Source organism: Physeter macrocephalus, chromosome 13 (genome assembly GCF_002837175.3).
Source record: "Physeter macrocephalus isolate SW-GA chromosome 13, ASM283717v5, whole genome shotgun sequence".
NCBI lineage: Eukaryota > Metazoa > Chordata > Mammalia > Artiodactyla > Physeteridae > Physeter > Physeter macrocephalus.
The window spans coordinates 4,314,732-4,341,823 of NC_041226.1; the positions used below are offsets into that span (position 1 = coordinate 4,314,732).

General features: G+C 44.0%; 1 protein-coding gene across 16 annotated transcripts; it reads right to left on the reverse strand.

Annotated features, from left to right (window-relative positions):
- Nucleotides 1-53: 53 nt before the first annotated feature.
- RNF6 (ring finger protein 6) lies at nt 54-22,322 on the reverse strand. 16 transcript variants are annotated; one of them, XM_028497607.1, is made up of 7 exons: nt 22,095-22,320; nt 21,327-21,400; nt 19,533-19,743; nt 18,537-18,632; nt 15,091-15,209; nt 14,308-14,389; nt 980-1,094 (listed from the first exon to the last, which is right to left on the reverse strand). In XM_028497607.1, the coding sequence occupies exons 3-7, from the start codon at nt 19,723-19,725 to the stop codon at nt 1,069-1,071; spliced, it is 516 nt and encodes a 171-aa protein (XP_028353408.1). In that variant the 5' UTR covers nt 19,726-19,743; nt 21,327-21,400; nt 22,095-22,320; the 3' UTR covers nt 980-1,068. The 16 variants fall into 16 exon arrangements, with proteins under 16 accessions (XP_028353400.1, XP_028353408.1, XP_028353409.1 ...); XM_028497608.2 differs by lacking the exon at nt 980-1,094 and adding an exon at nt 9,526-10,171 and having other exon boundaries at nt 22,095-22,319; XM_028497604.2 differs by lacking the exon at nt 980-1,094 and adding an exon at nt 10,296-11,816 and having other exon boundaries at nt 22,095-22,321.
- Between the last annotated feature and the right edge of the window lie 4,770 nt (nt 22,323-27,092).

A 27,092-nucleotide genomic window follows, 5' to 3' on the forward strand; every position in this document is an offset into this window, starting at 1 on the left:
CTGGCCTGCAGAGTTTCTGCTGAAAAATCAGCTGATAACCTTACGGGGATTCCTTTGTATGATATTTTTTGTTTTTCCTTGCTGCTTTTAATATTTCTTGTTTGAATTTAATTTTTGTTAGTTTGATTAATATGTGCCTTGGTGTGTTTCTCCTAGGGTGTATCCCGTATGGGAGTCTGTGTGCTTCCTGGACTTGTATGACTATTTCCTTTCCCATGTGAGGGAAGTTTTCGACTATAATCTCTTCAAATATTTTCTCAGACCCTTTCTTTTTCTCCTCTTCTTCTGGGACCCTTATAATTCGAATGTTGGTTCATTTACTGTTGTCTCAGGGGTGTCTGAGATTGTCTTCAATTCTTTTCATTCTTTTTTCTTTATTCTGCTCCTTGGCAGTTATTTCCACCATTTTGTCTTCCAGCTCACCTATTTGTTCTTCTGCCTCAGTTTTTCTGTTATTGATTCTTCTGCTGTATTTTTCATTTCAGTTATTGTGTTGTTCATCTCTGCTTGTTTGTTCTTTAATTTTCTAGATCTTTGTTAAACATTCCTTTTATTTTCTCAATCCGTGCTTCCATTCTATTTCTGAGATTCTGGATCATCTTTACTATCATTACTCTGAATTCTTTTTCAGGTAGATTGCCTATTTTCTCCTCATCTCAGCACCAAGACCCAGCTCTACCCAACAGTCTATAGACTCCAGTGTTGGAAGCCTCAGGCCAAACAACCAGTAAGACAGGAACACAATCTCACTCATAAAAAAAGGAAAAAAAAAATGAGACGGCAAAAAAATATGTCACAGATGAAGGAGCAAAGCCCTACCTATTATAGTCCACAAATACTGCAGAAAATAACCCAATCCTCAGAGTCTACCCTTAGAGGAAGTTGTTTCTTGGGTGCAGTTCCAGAGTTGACAGATCTAAAATACAACCGCCACAATATCAGATTGTTACTCATGTTATAGACACAGACAGTGGGCAGAACCTGAGAGAACTTGTTTGCAAGCACACGTGAGACTCCTCCAGAGAGGCGTGCAGAAAGCAGCAAGAAGAATTTGAAAAGAGCTGGAGATCACACATGAGCTGGTGCAGTGAGGGCTGTAAACAAAAAAAAGAAAGAAGGTTTACTATTGTTAATTTTACTCCATTTGTCATCGTTCCACCTGTCTTCCCCGAAAGATGGAATGGCTGGTGGGTTCGTAGGCTTTGCACAAGCATCATCAACAACATTCTGATTCTTTGGTCATTTAGTATGTAACAAAAATCTAGAAATCCCAAGAAATCCCAGATCTGTTTCCGACTCTGCCAGTGGCCTTTTAGTCGATTTGGGCAAATTATTCACTTCTCTGTACTTCAGTTTCGTCCAAAATAAGCATAAATAATTCTTACCCAACCTGCTCTCAAGTTGGTTTGAACATCAGATGAGACAATAAGCATGAAATCTCTTTGGGCAAATGAAATGTCAGAGAAAATTAAGATGATGTGCTGATTATTATTATTATTATTATTAGCATTTCAGAGTGGGGCTGGCACTCCCCTTCCAGATTATTAGCAATGAGAGAGGATCAAATTAGGATCAGAATCAGATTGCGGGGATTCCCATCACCTTTCAATATATTGCTTTTCATGAAACAGAGATCAAAGAGTTTGTGGCTATGCCAGCTTCTGAAAAACACTATGAATCCAGAAGAGGCCTTCGTTCTGAAAGCTCAGAGGTGGAGTACTTTAACAACTATACAAGGCAGCTTCTTACCTCTTGGCTCACAGCATCACTAAAAAACCCCAAATATAAAAAAGCAAAAATGAAAACCTTTAACTGATTCCCAGAAGCACAGACTTTGCAGAAAAGCTGGAGGAGAGAGGGTCAAGGAGCAAGAATAAAAATAGTAGAGTACATTTAGAAAGGAAAAACAGAGACAGCAGTATCACACTGGCAGATACTTACTGAGAATGAATAATGTACAAAAGTACCTCAAGGCTAAGCCAAGTGGATCACAAACTGGATATGAGTCGGCAACAAAAGTCCTTTCATAAATTAAGCTCAGGACTGGATACAGTGTTACAAATATTTCTGGAGCATGGTGTGTGTACATGCATTATCTCCTTTAACCCCACTGGGTACTGTCATTGTTATCCATCTTTCACAAACGAGGAAAATGTTGACGAGAGAGTCGTAGTACTTGCACAAGGTCTCCAAGCCATCATGTGGCAAACTCTGGACTTGAGCTAACATCTGTCACCCAAGTCTGTGCTCCTAACTGCTATTGTAAATTGCCTCTCAGACAGCATCCTGCTCGTGGAGAACACCGGCTGGAGTTCTGGGCTTTGGCAAAGGGGCTTGGCAAACCTTAAGAGGATCCCGTGGGTAGCAGTGAAAGGAATAAGTTTATTTAAGCTGGGAAAGAGAAAGTTAAAATGAGACCCGTGACAATGTTTGTTGTTTTTAATATTTATTTATTTTATTTTGGCCGCTCCGAGTCTTAGCTGTGGGCTCTTTAGTTGCGGCATGCAGACTTCTTAGTTGCAGCACGCATGCGGGATCTAGTTCCCCGAGCAGGGATCAAACCCAGGCCCCCTGCACTGGGAGCTCAGAGTCTTAACCACTGGACCACCAGGGAAGTCCCTAGCAATGTTAACTTACCTGATGGCAGTGGGATCAAGCAATAGAAAATGGTTACAGGTGGTTTTGGAGAGAAACAGAGGATTCAGACTAAACCAGGATCCAATTGTGACTATTTCTGGAAATGAAGGATGCTACGTGCTTGTGGCGATCTTGCGGGCGCACCACCCAAGAGGGCCTGTGGTGGGGACACAGCTGGCTGACAGCCCCCAGGTGCCCCCACCCTTGGGGCCTGCCAAGGCACCCAGGCCCAGGCTGCGCTTCCCCAAGCTGCCCCTAGCCAGTGACCGGCCTGAGCAGGGACAAGAGCTGGGCCGTCCCTGCCGGTGGCGGACTCCTGGGTCGGCGCTGAGGATACCCACCTGAGCTGCTCTCAGAACAGCACTGCAGTCTGCAGCTTCTCCTCCCCAAGCCTCCGTCTCCCCGTCCTTTCTTAGGGGTCAGACCTATACTGTAGCCTGGAGGTTCGCCTCCCCTGCTCCTGCCCCCTCCCCCTTTATCCGTAACAGGTGTTTCCCCAATAAATCTCTTGTATGTATAATCCTGTCTTGATGTGTCTGTTTGTCGGAGACCCGAACTGACATCATACTGAGTGTGAAGTGAAAGGGAAATAACATCTTTTGTCTTTAAAAGCAGGCTTGACAGTTAACTTAGAAATTTTTTTTTTTTTTTTTTTTTTTTTTTTTTGTGGTACGCGGGCCTCCCCCTGCTGTGGCCTCTCCCGTTGCGGAGCACAGGCTCCGGACGCGCAGGCTCAGCGGCCACGGCTCACGGGCCCAGCCGCTCCGCGGCACGTGGGATCTTCCCGGACCGGGGCACGGACCCGCGTCCGCTGCATCGGCAGGCGGACTCTCAACCACTGCGCCACCAGGGAAGCCCTAACTTAGAAATTTTAAGTGCAGGCTCTCGGGGGCCCAAAGAGGATGTGCTTAGAAGATTGTCCATCTTCTCCTGGGCCTGAAACTCTCAGGGATCTGTATTTGGCGCTTAAATATGACAGGTTGAATGTTCCTAGTTTATTTCATTTTTTAAGGCTATTCATTGTTATGCGGCCCTAGAAATATGACCTTAAGGTATTTACCTGAATGATAATGAGAAATGCCTGGATGACATCATCACATCACCATCTCAGATCTGAAACCCACACTACTCTAGCAGGTGCTATTAAAATTACTGCAGAAGTGAGTAGAGGCCGGTGCGCCCGTGTAACAGACAGCTGCAGATCTGAGGACCTGCTTTGGAGCTGAACTGCATCCCTGGAGCAGCCTGATGAATCAGATCACACGTCCCCAAGGCCGGAAACAGCCAGCCCAGGGCTCAGAACGCTGGTCCTGAAGAGGTTAGAGGAGGTCTTTTCCTATTCTGGGCTTGAGTCATTAGCCTTATAAGACCAGGAGGTAGACATCTTTTCACAATGAGCACATGGGGTCAGAGCTGTGAAAAAAAAAATTTTTTTTTTTTTTTTGTAATTAACAAAGTTAAGACACTTTTAAAAATTACGGGCTTCCCTGGTGGCGCAGTGGGTGAGAATCTGCCTGCTAATGCAGGGGACGCGGGTTCGAGCCCTGGTCCGGGAAGATCCCACATGCCGCGGAGCAACTGGGCCCGTGCGCCACAACTGCTGAGCCTGTACTTCTGGAGCCTGTGCTCCGCAACAAGAGAGGCCGCCATAGTGAGAGGCCCGCGCACCGCGATGAAGAGTGGCCCCCGCTCGCCGCAACTAGAGAAAGCCCTCGCACAGAAACGAAGACCCAACGCAGCCAAAAATAAATAAATAAACAAATGCGGGGTTTAAAAAAAACAACAACGAAAATCGATTAAAAAAAAAAAAGAGTAACCCCCGCTCACTGCAACTAGAGAAAGCCCACACGAAGCAACGAAGACCCAACGCAACCAAAAATTAATTAATTAATTAAAAAAAAAATTACAAGGCTTTTTTTGCCTTGCTTCTATCCACCCATGAGACCCGGGGTAAATTATTTAAGCTGTCCAAATCACCAAAAACCCTCTGAGTGTTGGGGGTCAACATTATAAAATCACTGAAGCTCTGAATACTCCTCACCCTGCGTCAAGGGGTCAAGGTTATTCTTTGTGTCTCCGGAGGACTGGACTCAACACTTTCCTGAGGTGGACGTGGTAATTGCCCTTCTCCGTCTACGCAGTCAACATAGTTCAACCCCTTTCTCACCCGGGCAAACTCAAGAGCTTCTTGGTGATGTTATATTGAGTAAGAAGGTGCTTACTATCATCAGCTCCCAAGACACCAACTACTCTCCCATCAAACAATCACGCAGAATAAACACTTTTTAAGATTAAACCTAAATCCCTCTGCTACAGCTGATGACGGGAGGGCAACTTAAAATCTGGGAGAGGCAGCCCTCATCATCTCAAGGGCTAGCGTTCAAGATAAATTGTTTTTTTCTTTTTTATTGGAGTATAGGTGCTTTTCACTGCTGTGTCAGTTTCTGCTGTACAGCAAAGTGAATCAGCCATACGTATACATATATCCCCTTTTCTGGATTTCCTTCCCATTTAGGTCACCACAGAGCACCGAGGCTTTACAATGTTGTTAGTTTCTACTGTACAGCAAAGTGAATCAGCTATACGTATACATACAACCCCCCTTTTCTGGATTTCCTTCCCATTTAGGTCACCACAGAGCACCGAGTAGAGTTCCCTGTTGTGCCATACAGTAGGTTCTCATTAGTTATCTATTTTATTTATGTTTAAATATTTATTTATTTATTTATTTAGGCTGCTCCGGGTCTTAGTTGCAGCATGCGGACTTCTTAGTTGCGGCATGTGGGATCTAACTCCCTGACCAGGGATCGAACTCGGGCCCCCTGCCTTGGGAGGGCCGAGTCTTATCCACTGGAACACCAGGGAAGTCCCCTAGTTATCTGTTTTATACATAGTAGTGTGTATATGTCCATCCCAATCTCCCAATTCATCACACACACCCCCTTCCCCCTCGGTATCCATACGTTTGTACTCTATGTCTGTCTCTCTATTTCTGCTTTACAAATAATATCATCTATACCATGTTTCTAGATTCCACGTATATGCGTTCATATACAGTATTTGGTTTTCTCCTTCTGACTTACTTCACTATTTCTTCAGTTTCATTCTTTGTTAACTTTCAGGACTGCTGGGTTTTTCTGCTTTTGACTGTGCTTAAATCCTATTTCAGGATCATTCTGAGTAATGTAAATTTTTGTGGGCTGGCCTGGAACAGAAGCCTTTTTCTGTTGCCTCAGAGTACAAACGTGTGATATTATTTCCATGGTAAATGTATTCTGAATTTCCAAAAAAAAAATCTTACCAACAACCTTTAATGTACTGATAAACTTTTATCGGTACCCAAACTTTTATCCATTACATATTAAACACACAGAGTGACGTGTTGTGTAGCTGGCCTCATGCTAGGGGCCGAGGATAACTTCAAGGAGCTCGCGGTTCTCAGGGGAAGACACAGTGTACCCGAAGCTCTTAAATGGGAGATGACGGGATTCTCGGCACTTTTGCCTTGGCCCCTTCCTCCATAAAAAACATCAAAATTATATTCTACCGCTGCGTTGGTATAATGATAAATGTGACACAGGTTACATCGTATTGACATATACATATATATTTTGATGATTTTAAGAGAAATTAAAACATTTTCATGGGCCCCTAAGAAGTAGTGCGGGCCCCAGACCTCGTGTCTGCTGTGCCCCGGAGACAGGACAAGAGGAGCATTTGCAGAAGCGGTGCCGGAGGTGAGAGTCGAAGGATAAACAGGAGTTAGCCAGAAAGGCCATCACGGGAAGAGAGAACAGCACGGCCACAAACTTGGAAGTGCAAAGCGCAAGGTGAGGGCCCCGAGAGGCACCCTAAATGGTAGGCAATGAAGTTGCAAACGGCGGGCAGAGGCCCAAACTATAAAGATCTTATACGTCACTGTGAGAACGGTGAGGACGTAAGGGACACGGCTGGGGATGCGGACACGGGACGCACCCAAATGAGCCTGTGGAAGGGCTGCCCTGAGAGACTGCGGGGGGGGGTTGCCGCCACTCAAGGGGCGGCGTGGGACATGAGCACGGCCCTCACCGACCCGACACGTGGGAAGGAGACGATGAGGATCCGAAGGACGTAGGCTGCTCACCTGGATGTGAGGGAAGAGGCAGGAATCCGGGTTCTTATTTATCCCCTTCTCAGCCCCTTCTTTGGTGCTCGACTCGCCATCAGACACACACCAGCTCCAGCCAAGCAACCGACCGGCCGTGGGGACAGCCGCCGTCGGAGGGATCTCTCCGATCACTCCCCGTTCATCGGATTGGGCTCGTTCCTCCTGGTTTCTGACCGTCTCTCCAATCGCTCCTGTTCTGACACCCTATTTAAACCCAGTTCTCCACCTCTGAGGCTCATCAGTGTACTGATCACAGTTTTGTACTTGAACTTTGACTCTGCACTCACAGCCGTGAGGCGGAGGTTCATTCTGACCCCTTGGAACCATCCTCAGCAAGCCAGGGCCACCTGGCCTCCCCACAGGGGAGGGGGATCCGACGTTCCTGCCTTGACTGAACCGGTGAAGGGCAGGGGCATTGAGCTCAGAAAAAGAAAGTGAGGAACACTCTGGGCGAAGATTATTTCCGTTCGGAGTATACTGACCCTGAGGTTCCAAAGGGCCAGCCAAGCAGACGTTAACCAAGGCTATCAGAATGCGGTCCTGGAGTATAGGAGAACGTTCTGAGCTAGAGATGGAGATGTGGGTGTGTGCAGAATTCACGTAGAAGCCTCAGACTGTCCTCGGAAAGCCCTGTGTGCAAGGTTGACCCTTGGCTAGCATCCAGGAACTTGATTTGGTTTGGGGGTGTCCTCACTGTTCCCTGACAGGCATGTCTCGATGGGCCTGGACGATCTGTGCAAATCATCTGGTTTATGCTGAACACGTGCTTCCCTTCCAGGAGCCTGGAATTTTGGTACGTGCCAGGCAGAGGATGCCTACGCGCCCAGCCCTCAATAAATCTCGGCCACTGAGTCAGTGATGAGCTTCCCTGGGAGACAACGTTTCTCCCAAGTTGTCACATTCGATGCTGGAGGAACTAAGTATGTCTGTGTGACTCCACAGGGACAGGAGTCTTGGAAGCTGGCCTGGCTTCCTCCAGACTTTGTCCCATGTGCCTTTTCCCTTTGCTGACTGTTCTTTGTCTTCTTTCCCTGTAATATATCTGAGCTGTAAGCATGACCATATGCTGAGTCCCGAGTCCTAGCCACCCACTAACCTGGACGTGGTCTCGGGAAACTCCAACACAGGGAGTTGTCAGGGACACCGGGTAATTCAGTGCTGGGAATTAGAATGGAATTGATCCCCTCCCAATCTACGCGGTTGCAGTGGACTGGCCACATGACCTGACCCCAGCTGGTCAGAGTGCAATGGTCCCTTTGCCTCATCCTGCAGACAAAAATGAAGATGGTGCCCTCCGATGGTAAAGCACACTGGTCTGAAATGCAGCAAAAGCTCAAGGGAAGATTAACCAAAGGCTCCCGGCTATGCCAGAAACACAATACCTTATTTAAGATTTAGAGCCATAGAAGGATACTCCTAACAATATTCGAAAAACAAACAAAAACCTAAGGTGTGGGCTTCCCTGGGGGCGCAGTGGTTGGGAATCTGCCTGCCAATGCAGGGGACACGGGTTCGAGCCCTGGTCTGGGAAGATCCCACATGCCGCGGAGCAACTAAGCCCGTGTGCCACAACTACTGAGCCTGCACGTCTGGAGCCTGTGCTCCGCAACAAGAGAGGCCGCCACAGTGAGAGGCCCGCGCACCGCGATGAAGAGTGGCCCCCGCTCGCCGCAACCAGAGAAAGCCCACGCACAGAAACGAAGACCCAACACAGCCAAAAATAAATAAATAAATTTATAAAAACAAAACCAAAAACAAACAAACAAAAAAAACCTAAGGTGTTATGGCCATGGCTATTCCCCCCAGCAAATCAAGGATAAGACAAGATTTCTGGCATTGGATACAAGACCCCAAATGAAATTGTTAAGGACCTAATTAAAGTTTTAAGGAAGCTGTGCCGTCACAGAAGCCTCAGCCTGCTCCACAGTTATGACTGTTCAATACTGCAGCAGTTCCCGAACCAAGCACGCGTATCAAACCTGCTCACCGGCACCCCTCAAACCCTCCCGCCCCTGCCTTCACTGGCGCCGCCACCAGCGCCAACAGGGAACTCCTCCCTCAGGGCCTCTCTGAAGGGGCCCTGACTCAGGACCTGAACCAGCCGTACTGGCTGACCAAACACGTCCAGCTAAGTGAGGCAGCAAAGGGATGCCATGAGACTGTTTCTGTCATTCATCCTACTAAGCTTGCTCAACAAGGCCTGCTGTATATTCTGCACCAGTAATCGATGTGCTCAGGGCCACGTCCTTCCCCCTTTCTAGTCTGATCTTGATTCCACTTCACTCTAGCAGGTAGATACAAGCTACATTTATCATTTATCCCATAAGCTGGATGGTGAGGAGTTGAAATTAAACCTGATCAAATCCAAGCTAATGAACTAGAGAAAGCCCTAAGAAAGCAACTAAGACCCAACGCAGCCAACAATAAATAAATAAATTTAAAAAAAAGAAAAGCTTATTATCAAATCCAGGCTACCGGAAGAACGGATACCATCCAGAGAACCTGAACTCAAAATTGTGTCACTTCACGATACAGAAGCTACACATGACCTTGGACTGTCTCCCACCAGGAAGGATGTGAATATGTCTGAAGCTGCACAGAAGATAGCTGGATTATAGTCAAGCAGGAACATTTTGTGATTAAATGTGTAATTGTCTTCAAATGAGACATTAATAGAGGAAAAATATGTCTGAAAGTGTTGAGTTTCCAGAAGAAGTGTGACCGTTGTTTTTTTTTAAAATGAAAAAAGAGAAAACTATAGGGGCCAACTCAAGAGTCTTCAGAGATGTAATGCTCAAAATAAAACAACAAACATACTTGCTGGAAGTATTTATGGATCGCCAATTATCACAAGGGCAGATACGTCAGGGCCCAATACACTCAGCCACTGAAAAGCACCCCCAACCTGTCTGACGACATCAAGGAAACCATCACCACCGCCACTCAGCCATGTCCTTTGGAACACGGAACCTTTGGCCCTCTCGGTGAGAGATGGCTCTGGCTTCCTGGGAAATCATCTCCTGCATGTGTGTTGAGAGATATCCCAGGTCTCTGATTGCCAGAGTCATACAAGGTTGAGGGAGAGACCCTACAGGAGTCCGCTGCCACTGCAAAGGAACAACCACCCACTTCACATGGGCTCCTATTTCTACACCATTTCTTCCTCCTCTGGCCAGAGGTTATTCAGATGGAGACATGTAGGAAGATGAGAAGTTCACTGTAAGTTCTTGTGTGGGAGAAATATTCACGAAAAGGCCTCAGACAGCTTATTAACTCTGACCTTAACACACAGCATCTTCAGATGCCTCATTCATCTCTTTGCTGGATTCATCCTCATGGTATAGATTCTGTTTGATATCTTTCAGGAGTGGTCCTTCTCTTTTCATTCTTGGGAAAGAAAAGGTGTATTTGCACATGGAAACAAAGACATGATATAACAAAGTTACAAAATTAGACAAGTATCTTTGGGAAGGAGTTAGGCTGAAAACTTCCCAAGGCATTTCAGCTTCTCCAGGATGCAGGGGAGTGGGAACAGCACAGGCTTTGGAGGCAAATGGTCCTGTGATTGACTCTCTAACTCTGCCTCCTACCATGTTAAGTGGCAATGGTATTTCACGGAGAGCATGGGAGATTTAAACTAGGAATTCATGTTAAAGACTGCAAGAAACACAACCTAAGAGTGAGTGAAAGATAATCAAGTCGTAACAATGCTAGTCGAAATTATAAAACTCTGGGATACAAGAAAAAGAGGGTAAAAGGATGTAATACGTAGGAAGGCAGCTAGGAAGCTGACAGGTTAGAAACAGAAGTTCGCAAGGCAGCCATACTCTACAGAACAAGCTCTAAGGACATGTCATGGAACATAATAGTCAAATGAAGAATTTTATTTTTTTATAAATTTATTTTATTTTTGGCCGCGTTGGGTCTCCGTTGCTGCACGCGGGCTTTCTCTAGCTGTGGAGAGCGGGGGCTGCTCTTCGTTGCGGTGCGTGAGCTTCTCGCTGTGGTGGCTTCTCTTGCTGCAGAGCACGGGCTCTAGGCATGTGGGCTTCAGTACTTGTGGCACATGGGCTCAGTGGTTGTGGCTCACGGGCTTAGTTGCTCGCAGCATGTGGGATCTTCCCGGACCAGGGCTCAAACCCGTGACCCCTGCCATGGCAGGCAGATTCTTAACCACTGCGCCACCAGGGAAGCCCCCAAATGAAGAATTTAAATGATTTGTTCCTTTCTTTATTGGAAGCACAAAGGGTACAATCCTTGCTGAGTAGAAGCTATAAATAGATGAGCCTTTGTGTTTGTCATCAGCCTTGTTTACTGGGAGATGAATGAAAATATTAAAGAAAACACTTCTTTGTTCCCAACTAGGGTACCAATCTACCAAATTCATTAGGCTTTCCTGCTGCTTTCAGGGACTTTTCCATACAGTGCACAGTCCAATTCTATTTCCAGTACCTACTTGGGCATCTCTTCACGTGCTGGCCCTCCCAGGTCTTGCGAACGACTGAGGATCAACATGCTTTTTTCTCTTCTTTATCCCTACTCTGTTCATTTCCCCTTTTCTTTGTTTTCCTCTTGATTTTCCGAACCGCTCAAACCAGGGGAGGTAGAACTTCCTGAGGAAGGTTCCATATGAGCAGTAACTGCTGGATTTAGTCTCTTGTCATATTGGGGACACATGGTGCCACGAAAGTGACTGTGATAGATAGATACATGAATACGGCTCCATTTCAGGTCAATGTCTACACTGGCCGAGCTTGTAACTTGTCCGCCCTCCTCCACTCAGAGATTCTCCACCTGTGAACACATGACTCTCCCACCTCCTCACGGTGAACTAGAAACCAAATAATGTCTTTTGTTTCCCAACATTTTTATGCCCTTTTCTTTCTTTCCAGTTTCACTTCCATCAACCTAGGTTAGATAATAACTGATGATGATAATTGATAGTAAAAATTGATCATAATATTTCCTTCATTGGTTTGTTGCTTCCCATCTCTCTCCACTCCACCGCGTCTGCACGCTGCACCACACCAATCTTCCTGAAACATGAAAAATGATCTTACCCTTCGCCAATACGATTTATCAAGAGCCATCTAGACTCTGTAAAGCAAAAATCCTGTAAGTCTGGTATCTAAAGCCTTCAAATCAAACTCCCCAGTCCTATGTCCCGTATGTGACCTACGTAAACCATTTACTCCAAACGAAGTCACCACCTTTACTAAAACCTCTCACTCCAGGGGCTAAATGCACCCCCTAACAAGTCCTGTGCATGCATCTTACCGAACGAACTATATATAATCACTGATCGGAAACAAAAACTAAATCTTGAGATATACCTAAATTTCACAGAATCGGCCTTGAGGTATTTGTTCTTGTGATTTTGTCCAAGGGGTATCACCATAGCAAACTATGTCATTTATTCATAAACAAACATAAAAGAACAATAACTCATTTTATTGATCGATTTCCAATTTTCTAAGAGCAAATATGTCTTTCCCATGAAGACAGGGACTTTGTCCTCTACTGAAGCCTCAACACCTGTAACACTGCCTGGCATCGAGTTAGTGCGAAATAACTACTTCTTTCAGTGAATAAACCACGGTGGACCAAGAGAGAAGAATAGTTGACACATTTTAATATTTATTGGTAGAAACAGATCTTCAATGCATACTTTGTGTTTTAAAGTCTACATTCTCTTTTAACTTTTTTTGCTGTTGTTGTTACTGTTTCATTTGGAGTTTTTTGGTCTCCAATTGAACTTAACATATTATCTATGCATTTGATTCTTTATAGACCCTTGTTTTTAGATTTTAAACTAAATTTGAGAAACCATGCATATTGTATATCTTACTTAATGTAATCCAAAAAATTGTTTGCACTTTCAAAAAGGTCACAAAAAGGCAGAACTCACGTTAAATAACCTCTATGTTCTAAAATTTCCAAGTTCCATTTCTGAAAAAAGAAATACTTGTTCAGTGTTATATATTGCTTGCTGTCTAATAAGTCAGATTGTCAGAGACGCTTCATAAATTATGTCTATTTTTAAATATCTTAATCTACTTCCTCCCAGAGATGATCCTGTAAGTATTAAACACTGTGCCATATGCAGTAACAGCCCAACAGTTTAAAATAAGAACCAAACTGGTAGTTTTTAGACTGAATATTTTAACCTTAAAATTATATACCTATATATACACATGTGATATGCTGCATATTAAATTTAACATTTCAAGTGACTTTAATGCATTTAGCAAACATTCAGCCAAATATTCTTTCATGAAAAGATACTGTCCTTAGAATAGAAAGTTAAAGAAAGGCTTATTTAGACAACAATGTCTGGACACGGTGTGAAGCCTGAAAGTCCAAGCAAAATCTGCTGGACTTCTCAGAAAAAGAATATTGATTTGTAACCTACTGAGTTGTGCAGATACAAAAGTGCTCAGCATGACAAAATTACCAAAATAAAAACATTTTAAAAGTTATTTGGTTCTAGCAATATTAACTATTCTGTACTTTAGGATAATTTAACATTTGCATTTTAAATTTTCTATAAATTTTCCCTTTTTAACAAGTTAAAAAAGCACACAAAAAATAGTTCAAACTATAATCATCTGTTATTTTTCATCCTGGTTAGCTCATCACAAATAATTCAACAAAAGAATGCCTGAAGACTCAGCTCTACTAAGATGCAACATTTGACTGGATCCAGCATGTCACCCGTTGTTGGCTGTACTGGACCCTAAGACAGGCTGCCGACAGATAGGACACGTGCAATTCTCTGAGAGCCACCGGTCGATACAGTGGATGTGAAATTCATGCATGCAAGGTAACTGCCTGAGCTTGTTTCCAGTTACGTAGTCACTGATGCAAACACTACAGATTTTCCCTAGTTCGCTATCGATGCTGCTGTGCTCGTAGCTCCGGGTGGAAAGATTGTCAATCTGCTCTTTGGTTAAACCACGCATGCGGTCATCATCCTCCCCTTCGTTAAGCAAGAAGTGAGCGAGGCGAAGGATAGGTAGGGTGCCAGTTTCGACCAAGTTACTTGAATTTCGCGACCGCCTGCCACCTCTGTTTGGGGCACGAGGCGGGGTGTCAGGGCTGTCTTCTCGGGTCCACCTGCCTTGGGAGGACCCTCCCCTGTGCTGGCTGACGGCCTCACCGAGGAGACTCACGTCTGAGTGTGTCTCTGGCCGACGCTGACCACTTCTCTGAGCCTCTGACTCAGATTCGGCCTCCATTAGAGAACTCAGTTCTCCAAATCCAGTCATGATCTGCCTTAAAATTGATCGAAGAGCCACTGCTGATGGTTCAACGAGCTCACTCTCAGAAATCCTACGAAGAGGAACAGTTACGGTACTAACATAGGTGCGCATACCTGAGCGCTCTAAACGAGAGACGGTGCGCCGAAAGGCCCCGCTATTGCTTTCGAGAGTGACTGTGTTTTCTGCCAGCCCCACCCTAGATCGAGTTCTATTTGCAATACTGTCCCAGTCTCTGCTTTCTCCAGGACGAATCCTTCTCACCTGAAGGTCCAGTGTGATCGTTGGATGTCGCCGTGCAGCAGTGGAGGACCTGCTGGACTCTTCTCCTTCTTCTACTGTGATCCTTGACACAAGTCTTGAGTTAGAGAGTGGAGTATACGCGGTACCTCTGCCTTCTCGGTCTTGCTCTAGAAAGACACGAGTTATACCTCTCCTCCTAACAGACCGCCTACTGGTTTGCTGGAAAGGTCTACTTTCCCTTTGTGAACTATGATAAACAGTGCCACTTTGCCTCTGAATTGGTGACCGGCTTCGGCTATTGAAAGTAGACCGTAATCTTATTGGCTCTAATCTTTGGTTTGTATTCCTCACCGTGACATTAGTTCTGGCCCCATTTTCCCAAACATGCGCTGCTCCAAATCGCTGCCCCTCCCTTTGCCTGAGTTCACTACCACCTGACGGACGACTGAAATTAGCGCGTGGAGCGCCAGCTCTAGGGATGCCAACCGCGCCCCCAATTCCATCTCTTAACCTTCCCGATGCTGACAAAGATCCTTCTACTGAACTCCGCCCCCTCGATCCAAGCCTAGTTCTCGGAACGCTGGCACTACTACCACCGAGACTCCCTGCAGCTCGGCTCCTTGTTCGCCCGGCCACGGGACTACTGGATCTCCGTGGCCCGTCTGTAGTGTGATCTCGGCTAACATCTGAAAGCGGAACGCCCACATAATCTTCGCCATCCATCTCAAATCCTCTGCTCTCGTGATTTATGTGGATTTCCAGACTAAATCGGAACTCTCCACTGTGTGGGTTTGTTCGACTCACAGCCCTCCAAGTCTGGTTCCCATTCTGTCCACTTCGAGTTGCGTTTCCCGTGCGACGAAAGGTGTTGAGCCATTCCAGCAGAGAATCTTCATTTGAACTTTCTCGAGGGACCCCTGAGTCTGAAAAGCAAACCAAATCAACTTAACATCAATTCCTAAAATCTATCTTTAGATCTTTATTGAAAGCTTGTAAGATAAACTAAGTTTTTATTAAATTAAAAATATAATTAAGAACATCTGTGCATTTTAGTGAATGAAAAATGGCCCCAAAACTGAACTTTCTAAGAGAAAGGTGTATACTGCAAGCATACTATAATACACACTGTATCAAACTTATAAAATTTTAAATACTATTTGTGCAAAGGTGCGAAGAAATCCTCACTCTTGCTTTCTATATGCCTGTCATTGGCAAAATATTAAGGCAAATGAAAAATATATCCAGTGTCAAAACTGTACATTTAAATTGCTTTATTGGGACTTCGCTGGTGGCACAGCGGATAAGACTCCACGCTCCCAATGCAGGGGGCCCGGGTTTGATCCCTGGTCAGGGAACTAGATCCCACGTGCATGCTGCAACTAAGAGTTCGCATGCCACAACTAAGGAGCCCACCTGCCACAACTAAGACCCGCTGCAACTAACTAAATAAAAATAAATATTTAAAAAATTGCTTTATTCATACGGCAATATCAATAAAATACAGTGGCAAAACTTATATAGAATTTATCTTGAATTTTTAGAATTCTTTTGGTAAAGGTAACTCAATCTTTTTTGCAATTAGGTATTTTGGCAACCTTAAGAATTTTATACTATTTCTCACAAACTGCCAAAAATGTATAAGTCAAGAAATATGGCTTTATGAGTAAAATGTTAGAACCACATTATATCTTCATGTGAAGATAGGAAACTTCAGGCATGTTACTTAAGTTCTCTGGCTAAATCCTTATCTGTAAATTTGATAATAATAGTATAGATGTCAAAGGATTATCATGAGGATAAACTAAGACACTGTATATAAAATGATTAGTATAATATCTGACACATAAGAAGCACTCAATAAATGTTAGCCAGTATATATAATACAGTAAAAATACATTTTCTGTTTATTTAGAACATGAGCTGCATGAACACAATGAGTTTTGCCTTATTTTACTCACTGTTAAATCCCCAACCTCTACAACAGTATTTGGGACAAATCAGACTCTCAATTAATACTGTTGAATGAATCGATTTAGAAATAAATGTGCCCTGGGACTTCCCTGGTGGCGCAGTGGTTAAAAATCCACCTGCTAATGCAGGCGACACGGGTTCGATCCCTGGTCCGGGAAGATCCCACAAGAGAAGCCACCGCAGTGAGAAGCCCGCGCACCGCGACGAAGAGCAGCCCCCGCTCGCCGCAACTAGAGAAAGCCCGCGCGCAGCAACGAGGACCCAATACAGCCAAAAATGAAATAAAATAAAAAATATATATACATTTAAAAAAAGAAGGAAAGAAAGAAATGTGCCCCTAATAAACTTCTTTGAGTATGATAGTGCTACTGTGGGAAGCTTTACGTTTTCCATTTTAACCAGTGGATTATATAAAGTACAAAACTCAATGAAAAGCATTCTAATGCACATTAACTACACAGACTTTACCAAGTTCGCTCTTCTCAAAAACAGTTGTTAAATGAGTGTGCTTTGATTTTATTTCATTACTACAATCTCTCATAAAAAACTTTTTTAAGGGGCTTCCCTGGTGGCGCAGTGGTCGAGAGCCCGCCTGCCGATGCAGGGGACGCGGGCTCGCGCCCCGGTGCGGGAGGATCCCACGTGCCGCGGAGCGGCTGGGCCCGTGAGCCGTGGCCGCTGAGCCTGCGCGTCCGGAGCCTGTGCTCCGCAACGCGAGAGGCCACAGCAGGGAGAGGCCCGCGTGCCGCAAAAAAAAACAAACTTTTTTAAATATTAAAGTTAAACCTGTTAATCAGCTGCTGGCATCAATAAAAAAAGCAACTTCAGCCATATTCTAAAGGTATAAGCTATTTCACATGTGATGAGTACATTTTCCATTAAAACATATTCAAAGGACCAGTATTACCAGCTATACCAATATAGTACAATTTGCATATCTAAACATAAAGAAGAAAAAGGGTTAATATCCACTTTCCATTTTAATTTGCAAAAGATATAAGTAAAGGGCAGGTAAACATTACGTCATTCTAGATGCCACTTCTTTCTTTAATGACTAGAATGCAGTGACGGCAGTGAGGGAGTCACTCATATCTCACAAAATCCATCACCCCTTTCTTCCACTGGAAATGCACTGCAGTGGCCCCGTGAACAACCTGGCATCTGGGTATGGCCACGGGACTAAGTTCTCATCAATGGAACCGGAGTGGAGGTGAGAGAGCTCATTTTCAGGCAGAGGCCTGGGCCTTCTCCTGGAACCTGGAACTGCCAGCTGGGACCCAGAAGTGGCTGTGACTTAGCTTGATCACGCAAACCATACCCTGGAGCAGCAGTCAGAGCCCAGTGACCCTTTCTGCAACAGTGGAGATGTTCTGTACCTGCGCTGTCCAATGCAGAAGCCACTAGCCACAGGGGACCATTAAACACTTGAATGTGGCTAATGTGACTGAGGAGCTGAATGTTCAATTTTGTTAAATTTAAAGAGGCCCATGTGGCCAGTAGCTACTGCACGGGACAGCACAGTTGTAGAACCGCGGTGCTGGCTGAGTGGGTCCCAGAGGGCTTTATGGATTAACGTGTGTCTGCCCTGTACTGTGAGCACAAAACAGAAGTAAACTTCTATCTCATCAGCCAGTGCATTTGGGGTCTTTAATAGTCTTCACCCTAATACCATGATCTTGACATAATATGTGAAACTACTACTAATGAACACCTCTGGAGAAGGAAGGAGAACTGGTAAGAGGGACCTTAAAGCTGGCTTTACTTTTAACTCTATACACTTCTGTGTAGTTTGAATTTTTTGTTTTTACAAGTGATTTGTTTTTTATAAGAACTTCTTATATTATGACTTAGTGTCTGTTCAGTAAAATGACACAACACAAAACCAATAAAACAAAGCAACAAAAATAGGTTTTCCTGACTCAGTCTTTCTGTATTGTTCTGTATAAATTTTTAGAAGCTAAGTTTAGTTATATTACTTAAAAAAAAACAGTAGTGTGTAAATTCTAAGATTAAAGAGCACTCTGCTGGTAATTAATTGTATACTATTTCATACACATGAGCTCCCTGAAGGCAATGGGTGTGTACGACATCTTTATATGCAACCCCTGTCCTGTATTACCTAACTATACTGCTCGCCATATAATATGTAAATACTACCTGAATGATTATCACATTTAATCTGGAAAACACTAAAAACAAACATTGTACAAGGTCCTGTAAGTTCATTTCTGCAATTACTTCAATCACACCTGTTCCTTATGGAAAGGAGTCTACAATACCTCTGGTGTTTGTCCCATTTCTCAAGTCAGGCTGAGATGCTAGCTGTTCCTTGACTCCATCCAACCGTTGTTGTAATTCTTCTGATGTTATTTCTCCTAAAACAATGGAAAAGTGCTCACTAAAATTAAAATCTTTAAGTTACTAAATTTTATGAAAACTCATGAAGGGTAAGACTAATCTTTAGCAATCTGTAGAAGACATTCAACATTGCAAACATTGTTTTCATGTTCTATAAATTGAAGACAGCAAAAAATGTTTACTTCATGCAAATACATATCATTTTGGTTGTTTCATTTATTAATGTTTTATTTAAATTAAAATAAGATTTAATTTGAATCATTAATGAAGTGCTCCTAGTTGATATACTTAGGAACCTATAAGCTATAATTCTGTGGATTTTCGTCAGAGTTAAAAAGAAATTAAGAAGGGAGTATTTCTAGAGAAAATTTCAAATCTTTACTTGAATTTTACCTAGTTCATTATATGGGTAATGAATGCCCATATAATTATATGGGTATACAGAATGCAAATATGCAACACACAAATATATACAAGCATCCAAGTTTCAATTAGTTCATCTGTGAAACTAATTTGTAAAAAATTAATGGAGCACATTGGACTTTTTGGGAGTCATTAATTCAGCTAAATAAATAAATGATAAGACCTCAAATGAGTTAGAATTAGGTTTTAAATGAATATTTTATTTGTACAAATATTACTTAAGAGACATAGGACCACATAAATATCTGACACTATCATGTACATTAACCTGTTGGTTAGTTTGACACTTGTTTAACAGTGTTATATGTTCAACATTCTTACCTACTTATAAAATACAGAAGTAAGCCAGTGATGTTGTTATGTTATAGTGCTCTTAAAGTCACAAAAACAGGACACTATATTTTGAGAGAGGGAAGATGGGGTAAAAACCCCTCCTTATTTTGAAACTTCTAATAATGCTGAAAAAGGTATTTCCTCTTTTACCCATCTCTTACCAGGGGTGCCTAAAAGATTATGGTCTCTCATTAGCCGGTAATCTTCGTCATTGAGGTCATTAATAAACTGATAATAGGCTTCTTCCCTGTGGAGACGCTCTTGCTGCCACCTTCTCTCATTTTCATGATGATTCTGGTCTTGAGATGAGGCTTCTTCACCACCACCATCTGATCTAGATCTAGACCAGTTCATGCTGAGATTCCTGGCTTTCTGTTCAAACAGTATATACAAAATTCAAGGTATCAGTCATGGACTACACATGGCTTCATATTTTAACTTGGTTTTTTCATTTTCATTTTAAAATTCTGTCCACTACTCAAATACTTCATATGCCAAATCTTGCAGGGAAGAGCTTACATATAAAATGAATAACAGCTCCTAGGTGATAGAACACAATTGGACCTACTTCTTTGCCTAAAGCCATCCTCTAAGTCAGATTGGATTTGGTTTCAGCACACATTTGTCACAGCTGAAAATCAAAGTGATTATCTCATTTTCTACCTCTTTGACTCTCTTGTTGGCCTAAAAGCCCTCACTGATGTTCCAAATATCTGGGTATTTCACATTACCATACAAATTTTAAGCTTGAATTATGCACGTTCTTTACTTCATAAGCAAAGGACTATTGGGTATCAGGAAGGTATCATTTACATTTATTTCCAGTAAGGGTATTCTTCCCAAATAAAGTTCATAAATGTAATATTACCCACCCCCCCCGCACTTTGTTGCAGTAAAAATAACTTAGCTGAACAGACTTGGAGTTGATTTCTCTTACAGCCAACAGGAAACAGTACTCCCTGCACAGCTCTGGGGATTGTAAAAGCACAGAAGAGCTTTGGGGTTTCCCCACAGGAAACCTTGTTCCTGAGCCTGGAATGGTTAGTCCCGGAGGTCTCGGAGTGCCAGTGAAACTTCCTGACCTTGCCAGGCAAACACTGCTTTTGGATTATACTGAAATGTCACTCCTAAGAAGTTTACTTTTAAACCATGCGGAAATCAAGGGAGGAAAGTATTTGTTTCATAAATATCTTAGAATTTCTTAAACACATCTATTTACTAAGTCGTTAAAGCTACAGTTCTCAACTGGGAATGCACATCAAACTCCCTTGAGGAAATTTTTAAAAATACAGATGCCCAGAGCTCATCCCCAATCCTAGGTCAGAATTTTCCAGGGTAGGGCCCAGGTCTACCTTCGAGAGCTAATCTGGGTGTTCTGTGGCTGAAATAAACCATTCCTCGACAATTTCTGGTGTGTCACTAAAGGGTATGTGTAATACAGCACATGACTTAATAGAGGCTGCAGGATCGAATGACCAGGTGACCAGGGAAGCAACTTCGGTAACTAGGACTCAGTGTTTAATAAGCAAACTACTTTAAAAACAGAGGGAAATTAGCCTACAAGTCTAAACTACTGTATGAGTTAGCAACTAACCAATCTCTTGCACATTCTGACATTAAATTACAACTTCAAAGGATTTTTTCACAGTGATCCCTATGTCATATTTTTAAGGAAAGATCTAGTAGCACTATCCAGTCACATGCAAATTAACATTATTAAAAACTCCAGATTTCTTTCCATTTTCAGAATAATTAGGACTAGACCATCATTAGCAAAGAGCATATTTGGTAGGTACAGCAGTAATAAGATTTTTGTATTAAACAGTTTAAATATCTGAAACCTATCATAAAGTCAAGCTACTTTAATATTATTCAAAACTTTAAGAGCTTCTCCTTAAGTGGTAATTTTCTCGTACAATTAACCACAATTAAATCCACGTGAATACCTTACTTGCCTTTCAACATGCTTTTAATATATGCAATGGTATCCATCCTTCCACTGTTTGTCCTTTTTGTGACAGCTGCCCATCTGAAGCGATAAAAGAGAGTTGAATTATTCAATAAGTTGCCTCTTTGAAGGCTAGGAACGGCTAGTCGTCTCCCAACTCTACTGTAAAGTCAAGGCAAAATCTCCAGTGCATTCTGTTAGAAACTCACCTAGAAAATGAGATCCCCAAACAATTAGGTCATGGAAATCTCCCGCACGGCCCGTTTCTGCCACAACAGAAACTAGGCCTTTCTTTCCTCCACCGTCACCCCTCCTGGGATGACAACTCCTCTCTCAAGGCCTTCCTTCCCACCCGGCTCCCACTCGGGTGTTGCCAGGCTTAGGGGCCTCCAGCTTACTTCTAAACCTTCACTCGCTCGCCACCCCTGCCCTCCGTCCCGATACTGGTTCCCTTCCTGGCCGTTGCAACGGAAGCTCGCGCCGGGGTAGGGCCCCCAGTACAATAAACAAACTGGACTCCGGCCCAACCAACCTCTCCCCAATAGGGCCTGGAGTAACGCTTCCCTTAGCGACCTAGATTCCCACAAGGAAGCCAGTGACAGCGGGGCCTCGGAGCCAATCACCGGCCAGGGCAGGGCATCTAGACCGCAGGTAGCCAATCAGGAGAGGCGGGGCCCAGGGAGGGCCTGCGGTCTCCGCGTCTCCCGGAAGCCGCGGAGGACCCGGAGCTTCCCCCGAGCTCACTACGCCGGGGACCTGGCCGTCTTCCCGCTACCTGGGGAGAAGCGTGCGGCCCCGGAGGCTGTGACCGGGCGGCGGGCGGGGCTCGCATCCGCGCCTCCGGAGGCCGCTGCGCCCTCTGCTCGTCTGCTGAAGAGAAGCCTGCTGCAGCGGGACGGTCCAGCCGGAGCGGAGGCTCTGGAGGAGGGACGGCAGGCCCCACCCGTCTCTCCCTACGGCCGGGCCGCCCCCTGCGCGACAGGAGACGCCGTCGGGCGCTCGCCGGTACGAGTGGAAACTGCGTCCGGTGGGATCCTGGATGCCGTGTGCCGCGTTCCGGCCTTGGGCGCTCGCGCCAGCACTGATGTCACGTGGACGCCTCTCCAGCCGGAGTGCGGCGCCCCAAGGACGCCTTGGGCCGGAGTGCAGCCCAGCGGTCTGTTCTTGTCCCTTGACTGCCTGGGTACCACGTAGCTCACCACGCAGGCGCTTTCCCTTATTGTCAATAGGAAATTACAAACCCTAATCAATTCTCGAGTGCCTTTACTCGGGTTTCAGTGAAGAAAGTGAATTCCCGCTAGGAATGCACTTTGAACCCACGCCCCGCCCCACAGTCGTGTCTCTGGTTTTATTTCTGAAATGTGATGCTTACCAAACTCGCCTCACCACTACTTACGCCCTTGACTGAGTACCTGCCCAGCCTGGTATAGGCTCCCCGACTTCCCTACCCTCTAGAAGATTTAATCATTGCACGGTGCTCACGGTGCTGTGACTCTTCATTCGTTCGTTCATTCATTCATTCATTCATTCCTGCCTTAACTTTGGAGGAGCTAATCTATCCCGGCCCTCATGCTTAGCGCCTGGGTAACAAACTTTAGCATCCATGAGCTACCAGTGTAGTAGGGGTAGAAGGGACAAGATTTTTTTTTAAATCGGCATATTGTTATAGATACTAAAATGGAAATATATAAATGATGCAGTCTTCAAGGCCCTTCACGATATCTCTGCTGTATACCACTACAGACTGGGTGCTTCTTGGCATTCTGGAACTACTTGAAGTTCAATTAAGCAACCCCCAACCCCACTTTTACCTAATTTCCTTTATCTCCCAGGACTCATTTCATATCTCACGGTCAAGGGATGTTTTTTCTGATACCTCTGAAGTGGCACTCTAACCCCAACCTCCAGCCACGCATAAAACTAGGACCATGTCCCTAGTACGGTGGCTCCCATAGCTTCCTCTGTATAATTATTTTAGCACTTACTCATTTACTTAACAAATATTTACTGGGTGCTACGAGGAATTAGGTGCTAATGATAACAGCAGAAGATAAGACAAACCAGGCTTGTGCCCTCCTTTTGAATGGAAAAAGACAGTCACTGAACGAGTACCTACAATGATTTTCTGTTCATTTATAGTTCTCTCCCATCTAAGAGTCCACACTCCTTCAGTTCAAACAAATGGATTTATTCATTTCTAGAGTCTCAGAGCACAGCATGGCACCTGGCACAAAATGCCCCTCAGCCAACTGTGCGGATGAGCAGAGAAAAATGCAAACTTGTTACAAACAGGATTAATGCATGTTAGTACAATGACCTCAGGAATTCTGAGTGCACGTCTGAGAAAATCACATGTGAGATATCCAAAGTTCAAGCAGAAATCATTTTAAATACCTATACGAGTTGTAATGAGTGTAATACGCCATCAAGTGCAAATACTTTAAAACGTTAAACCGAAAAGACGTGTATATATCCTAAGAGTCAAAAAATATAAAGTCTAATCAAGTGATTTACCTGGTGGGAGGCTGCAGATTTCTGTGGATAGATAGTCAGGTAATGTATGGAACTTGAATCCAATACCTTGCTTCAATTTTGTAGCCCAAGACAAAGTGACTATAAAAGGGTTCTACATATGATAATTGGGACAGAGAGATGGATCATTCTGGATATCTGTATTTCCAGCTCTCATAACCTGCCAAAATCTTTGGTCTAATTAATCTCGTTTACTGGGATGCTACCTGGCCTTTTTAGTGTGTAGGCGTCTTTTAACTCCAGGACTTTTTACAATGAAGAATAAAAAGGTATAAAAGAATTAAAACCATAACATTAAAAGGATTTTCTGTATATTTGCTATTTTATGTACTTATAGTGTTGAAGTGATTTTGGCTTCTTAGAATGACAGCCTTAATTAAAATTTAAAATCCAAACTGAGATGTTGATTTAGACTTTTATGTTTAAATCGTTTTTTTTTTGCTGTGCTGCCTGGCTTGCAGTATCTTAATTCCCCCACCAGGGATTGAACCCGGGCCCACGGCAGTGAAAGCCCCGAGTTCTAACCACTGGACCACCAGGGAGTTCCCTTAAGTTGAAATCTTAATAAGTTTGTGGACAGTATAAGAACAGCTAAGAGAAATTTAGGCTCATCATATTGTTTTCTGATTAATTTTAAGATTATTATTTAAGGATTCAGGAAGACATTAAATCCAACATTTGAAGTACTTACGAATGAAAAAATATTAAATTTATAAACAGTTTAAAATGTTTGTTTGAAGATGATTAATTAAATAAGTATGTGAATGAGATCTAAATTTAGTCAAAGTCTAACTCCAGGGGCTTGCCTGGTGGCGCAGTGGTTGCGCGTCCGCCTGCCGATGCAGGGGAACCGGGTTCGCGCCCCGGTATGGGAAGATCCCACATGCCGCGGAGCGGCTGGGCCCGTGAGCCATGGCCGCTGAGCCTGCGCGCCCGGAGCCTGTGCTCCGCAGCGGGAGAGGTCGCAACAGAGGAAGGCCCGCATACCACAAAAAAAAAAAAAAAAAAAAAAAAAAAAAGTCTAATTCCAAATGACTGTTAAAGTTTACTTATTACTAGAATAATGAGAGCTGTAAACTAGATAAAAGCCTAAGGTTTAAGTAGGGCATTGAATTGGAATTTGATAAGTTGAATATTAACTGTTTAAAGCAAAGATTTTTTAAGAGTATTTTATTAATTTCCTCTTAAAATATTTTTTTTAAAGAGCTTTATTGAGCTATAATTCACATACCATACAATTCACCCATTTAAAGTGTACAATTCAGTGATTTTTACTATATGCACAGAGCTGTGCAGTCATCACCACAGTCTAATTTTGGAATATTTTCATCACCCCTAAAAGAAATCTCACACCCATTAGCAGTCATCTCATTCCTTCCCACCCCACTCCCGGCCCCTGGTAGTCACTAAGACACTTTCTGTCTCTGTGCATTTGCCTATAGGACATTTCCTATAGATGGAATCAGGCAATAGCAGCCTTTTACACCTGGCTTCTTTCACTTAGCACTGTTTTAAAGGGCCATCCACATTGCAGCCTGGGTCAGTGCCCCATTCCTAAAGAGAAACTTCTTAATAGCCTTTTTCTGCATATGAAAACCACCTTCAAGGACACCCCCTGTTATGGGTTGAATGTGCCCCTCCACTCATATTTTGAAACCCTAATCTCCCCTCGCCCCCATCTCAGAATGTGACTTAATTTGGAGATAGGGCCTGAGGAAAGGCCGTGTACAGGCACAGCAGGGAGGCAGCCATCTGCAAGCTTAGGAGAGAGGCCTCAGAAGAAACTAAACCTGCTAACAGCTTGATCTTGGACTCCCAGCCTCCGGAACAGTGAGAAATAAATTTCTGTCGTTTAAGCCGCTCAGTCTATGGTGTTTTGTTACGGCAGCCGTAGCAGACTAATGCACCCATTACATTAACAGCTTAGTTTTACTCTATCAGAAATTCCTCCAGATAGAAGCATGTGCCCAGGAAAATGGAGCACTCAAGCTCCTAAACCTGTGTTCTAGAGATGTCCATCATTTCCTTCCAGAGAACCTGCCAGCTGCTTGGAAGGAGCCACTCTAGACCATGTGACCCCACCTCTCTGGCCACGGCTATTTGAGATAAGGTACATGTTCCAGATTTTCTGGGAATGTGGAATTATGTCATGGAGATTTGGTCGGTTAACTGTGAGTAAAAGAACTGAAAGGTCATAGAGATGAAAAGGCTAAGACCTCTCAGATGGCAGCCATGAGCAAGTAAACAGTAATTAGAAAAGGAACAGAGAGCTTGCCAATTCCCTAGGGGCTCCGTTACTTTGTCAACAAATGGGTCTGTGTGATTCTCCTATGCCTTTCCATCATTCTCTGTCTTTAATTAGGTTCTTTTACTGGGGTTCTTGCAGCTAAAACTGCTTCCTCTGAATCAGCCAGGATTCAAGGCAGGATGCAAAAATCACTCTACATTTTTAAAGCAGAAAGGTATTTATTACAGGGAATTAGGCACCTACAGAATCATTGCAATGGACAGAGGAGTGTGGGCTGTGGGTTGAGCCTCAGACCAACTCCCACATACGTTCAGGACCGACCTCAGAGGAGAGCTACCACCTCTGAGGTCGCCACTGGAGTCCTGGGTTCAGGAATGTCCGGCGTCAGCTGCTGTCATACAGCGCTCTGGAAGCCAACAGCAGAAATCCTCTGTTCCCAGAGCCACGGGTTATCTCTTAACGCCGTCAAAGCTGGTAACCATGCTGAATCACTACTGCAGAAAATCCTCACACTCCAGAGCCTTGCTTACCATCAGGAAACAGCCCAAAGCGGGCAGAAATACAGCTTCTGCTTCAGCTCAGTTTTCCACATCTTGTTGAACACTTTTAACTGGCAGAACCTAATTTGCATCCAGAACTGTGGTTGCAAGAAAGCCTGGGTAATGTCATTTTTAGTGTTCCAGGCTTTATACAAGATGGCACACCAGAAGAAGGGAAGAATGGAGGTTGAGCAAGGAGGTCGAAAGTACCCAATGTCATTCTCATCAATCTCACCTATCCAGTTCGGCCAGAGACTGTCTTGGGTCAGGTTCTCTAGAAACAGAGCCTGAAGCAAGGATTTCTGTTCAAGTGATTTTATGAGGGGAGTGCTCTCTGGAAAAGGCGAGTGAAGGAAGCAGGATTGGCCAGGAAGACAAGGAAATAAGAATGAGCCTCAGCTGATCCCACACAATTCACCAGCAAGTGTTATCCAAGAAGGCCAGCTTTTTGTAC

Coding starts and splice junctions, on each gene's coding strand:
- RNF6 (XM_028497597.1), bottom strand. CDS start 19,725: ATGAACTGGTCTAGATCTAGATCAGATGGTGGTGGTGAAGAAGCCTCA. Junction 18,633..19,532: donor TAATCTTTTAGGCACCCCTG/GTAAGAGATGGG, acceptor CCATTGTTTTAG/GAGAAATAACATCAGAAGAA. Junction 15,210..18,536: donor AAATGGGACAAACACCAGAG/GTATTGTAGACT, acceptor TTTGCTTTTCAG/ACTCAGGGGTCCCTCGAGAA.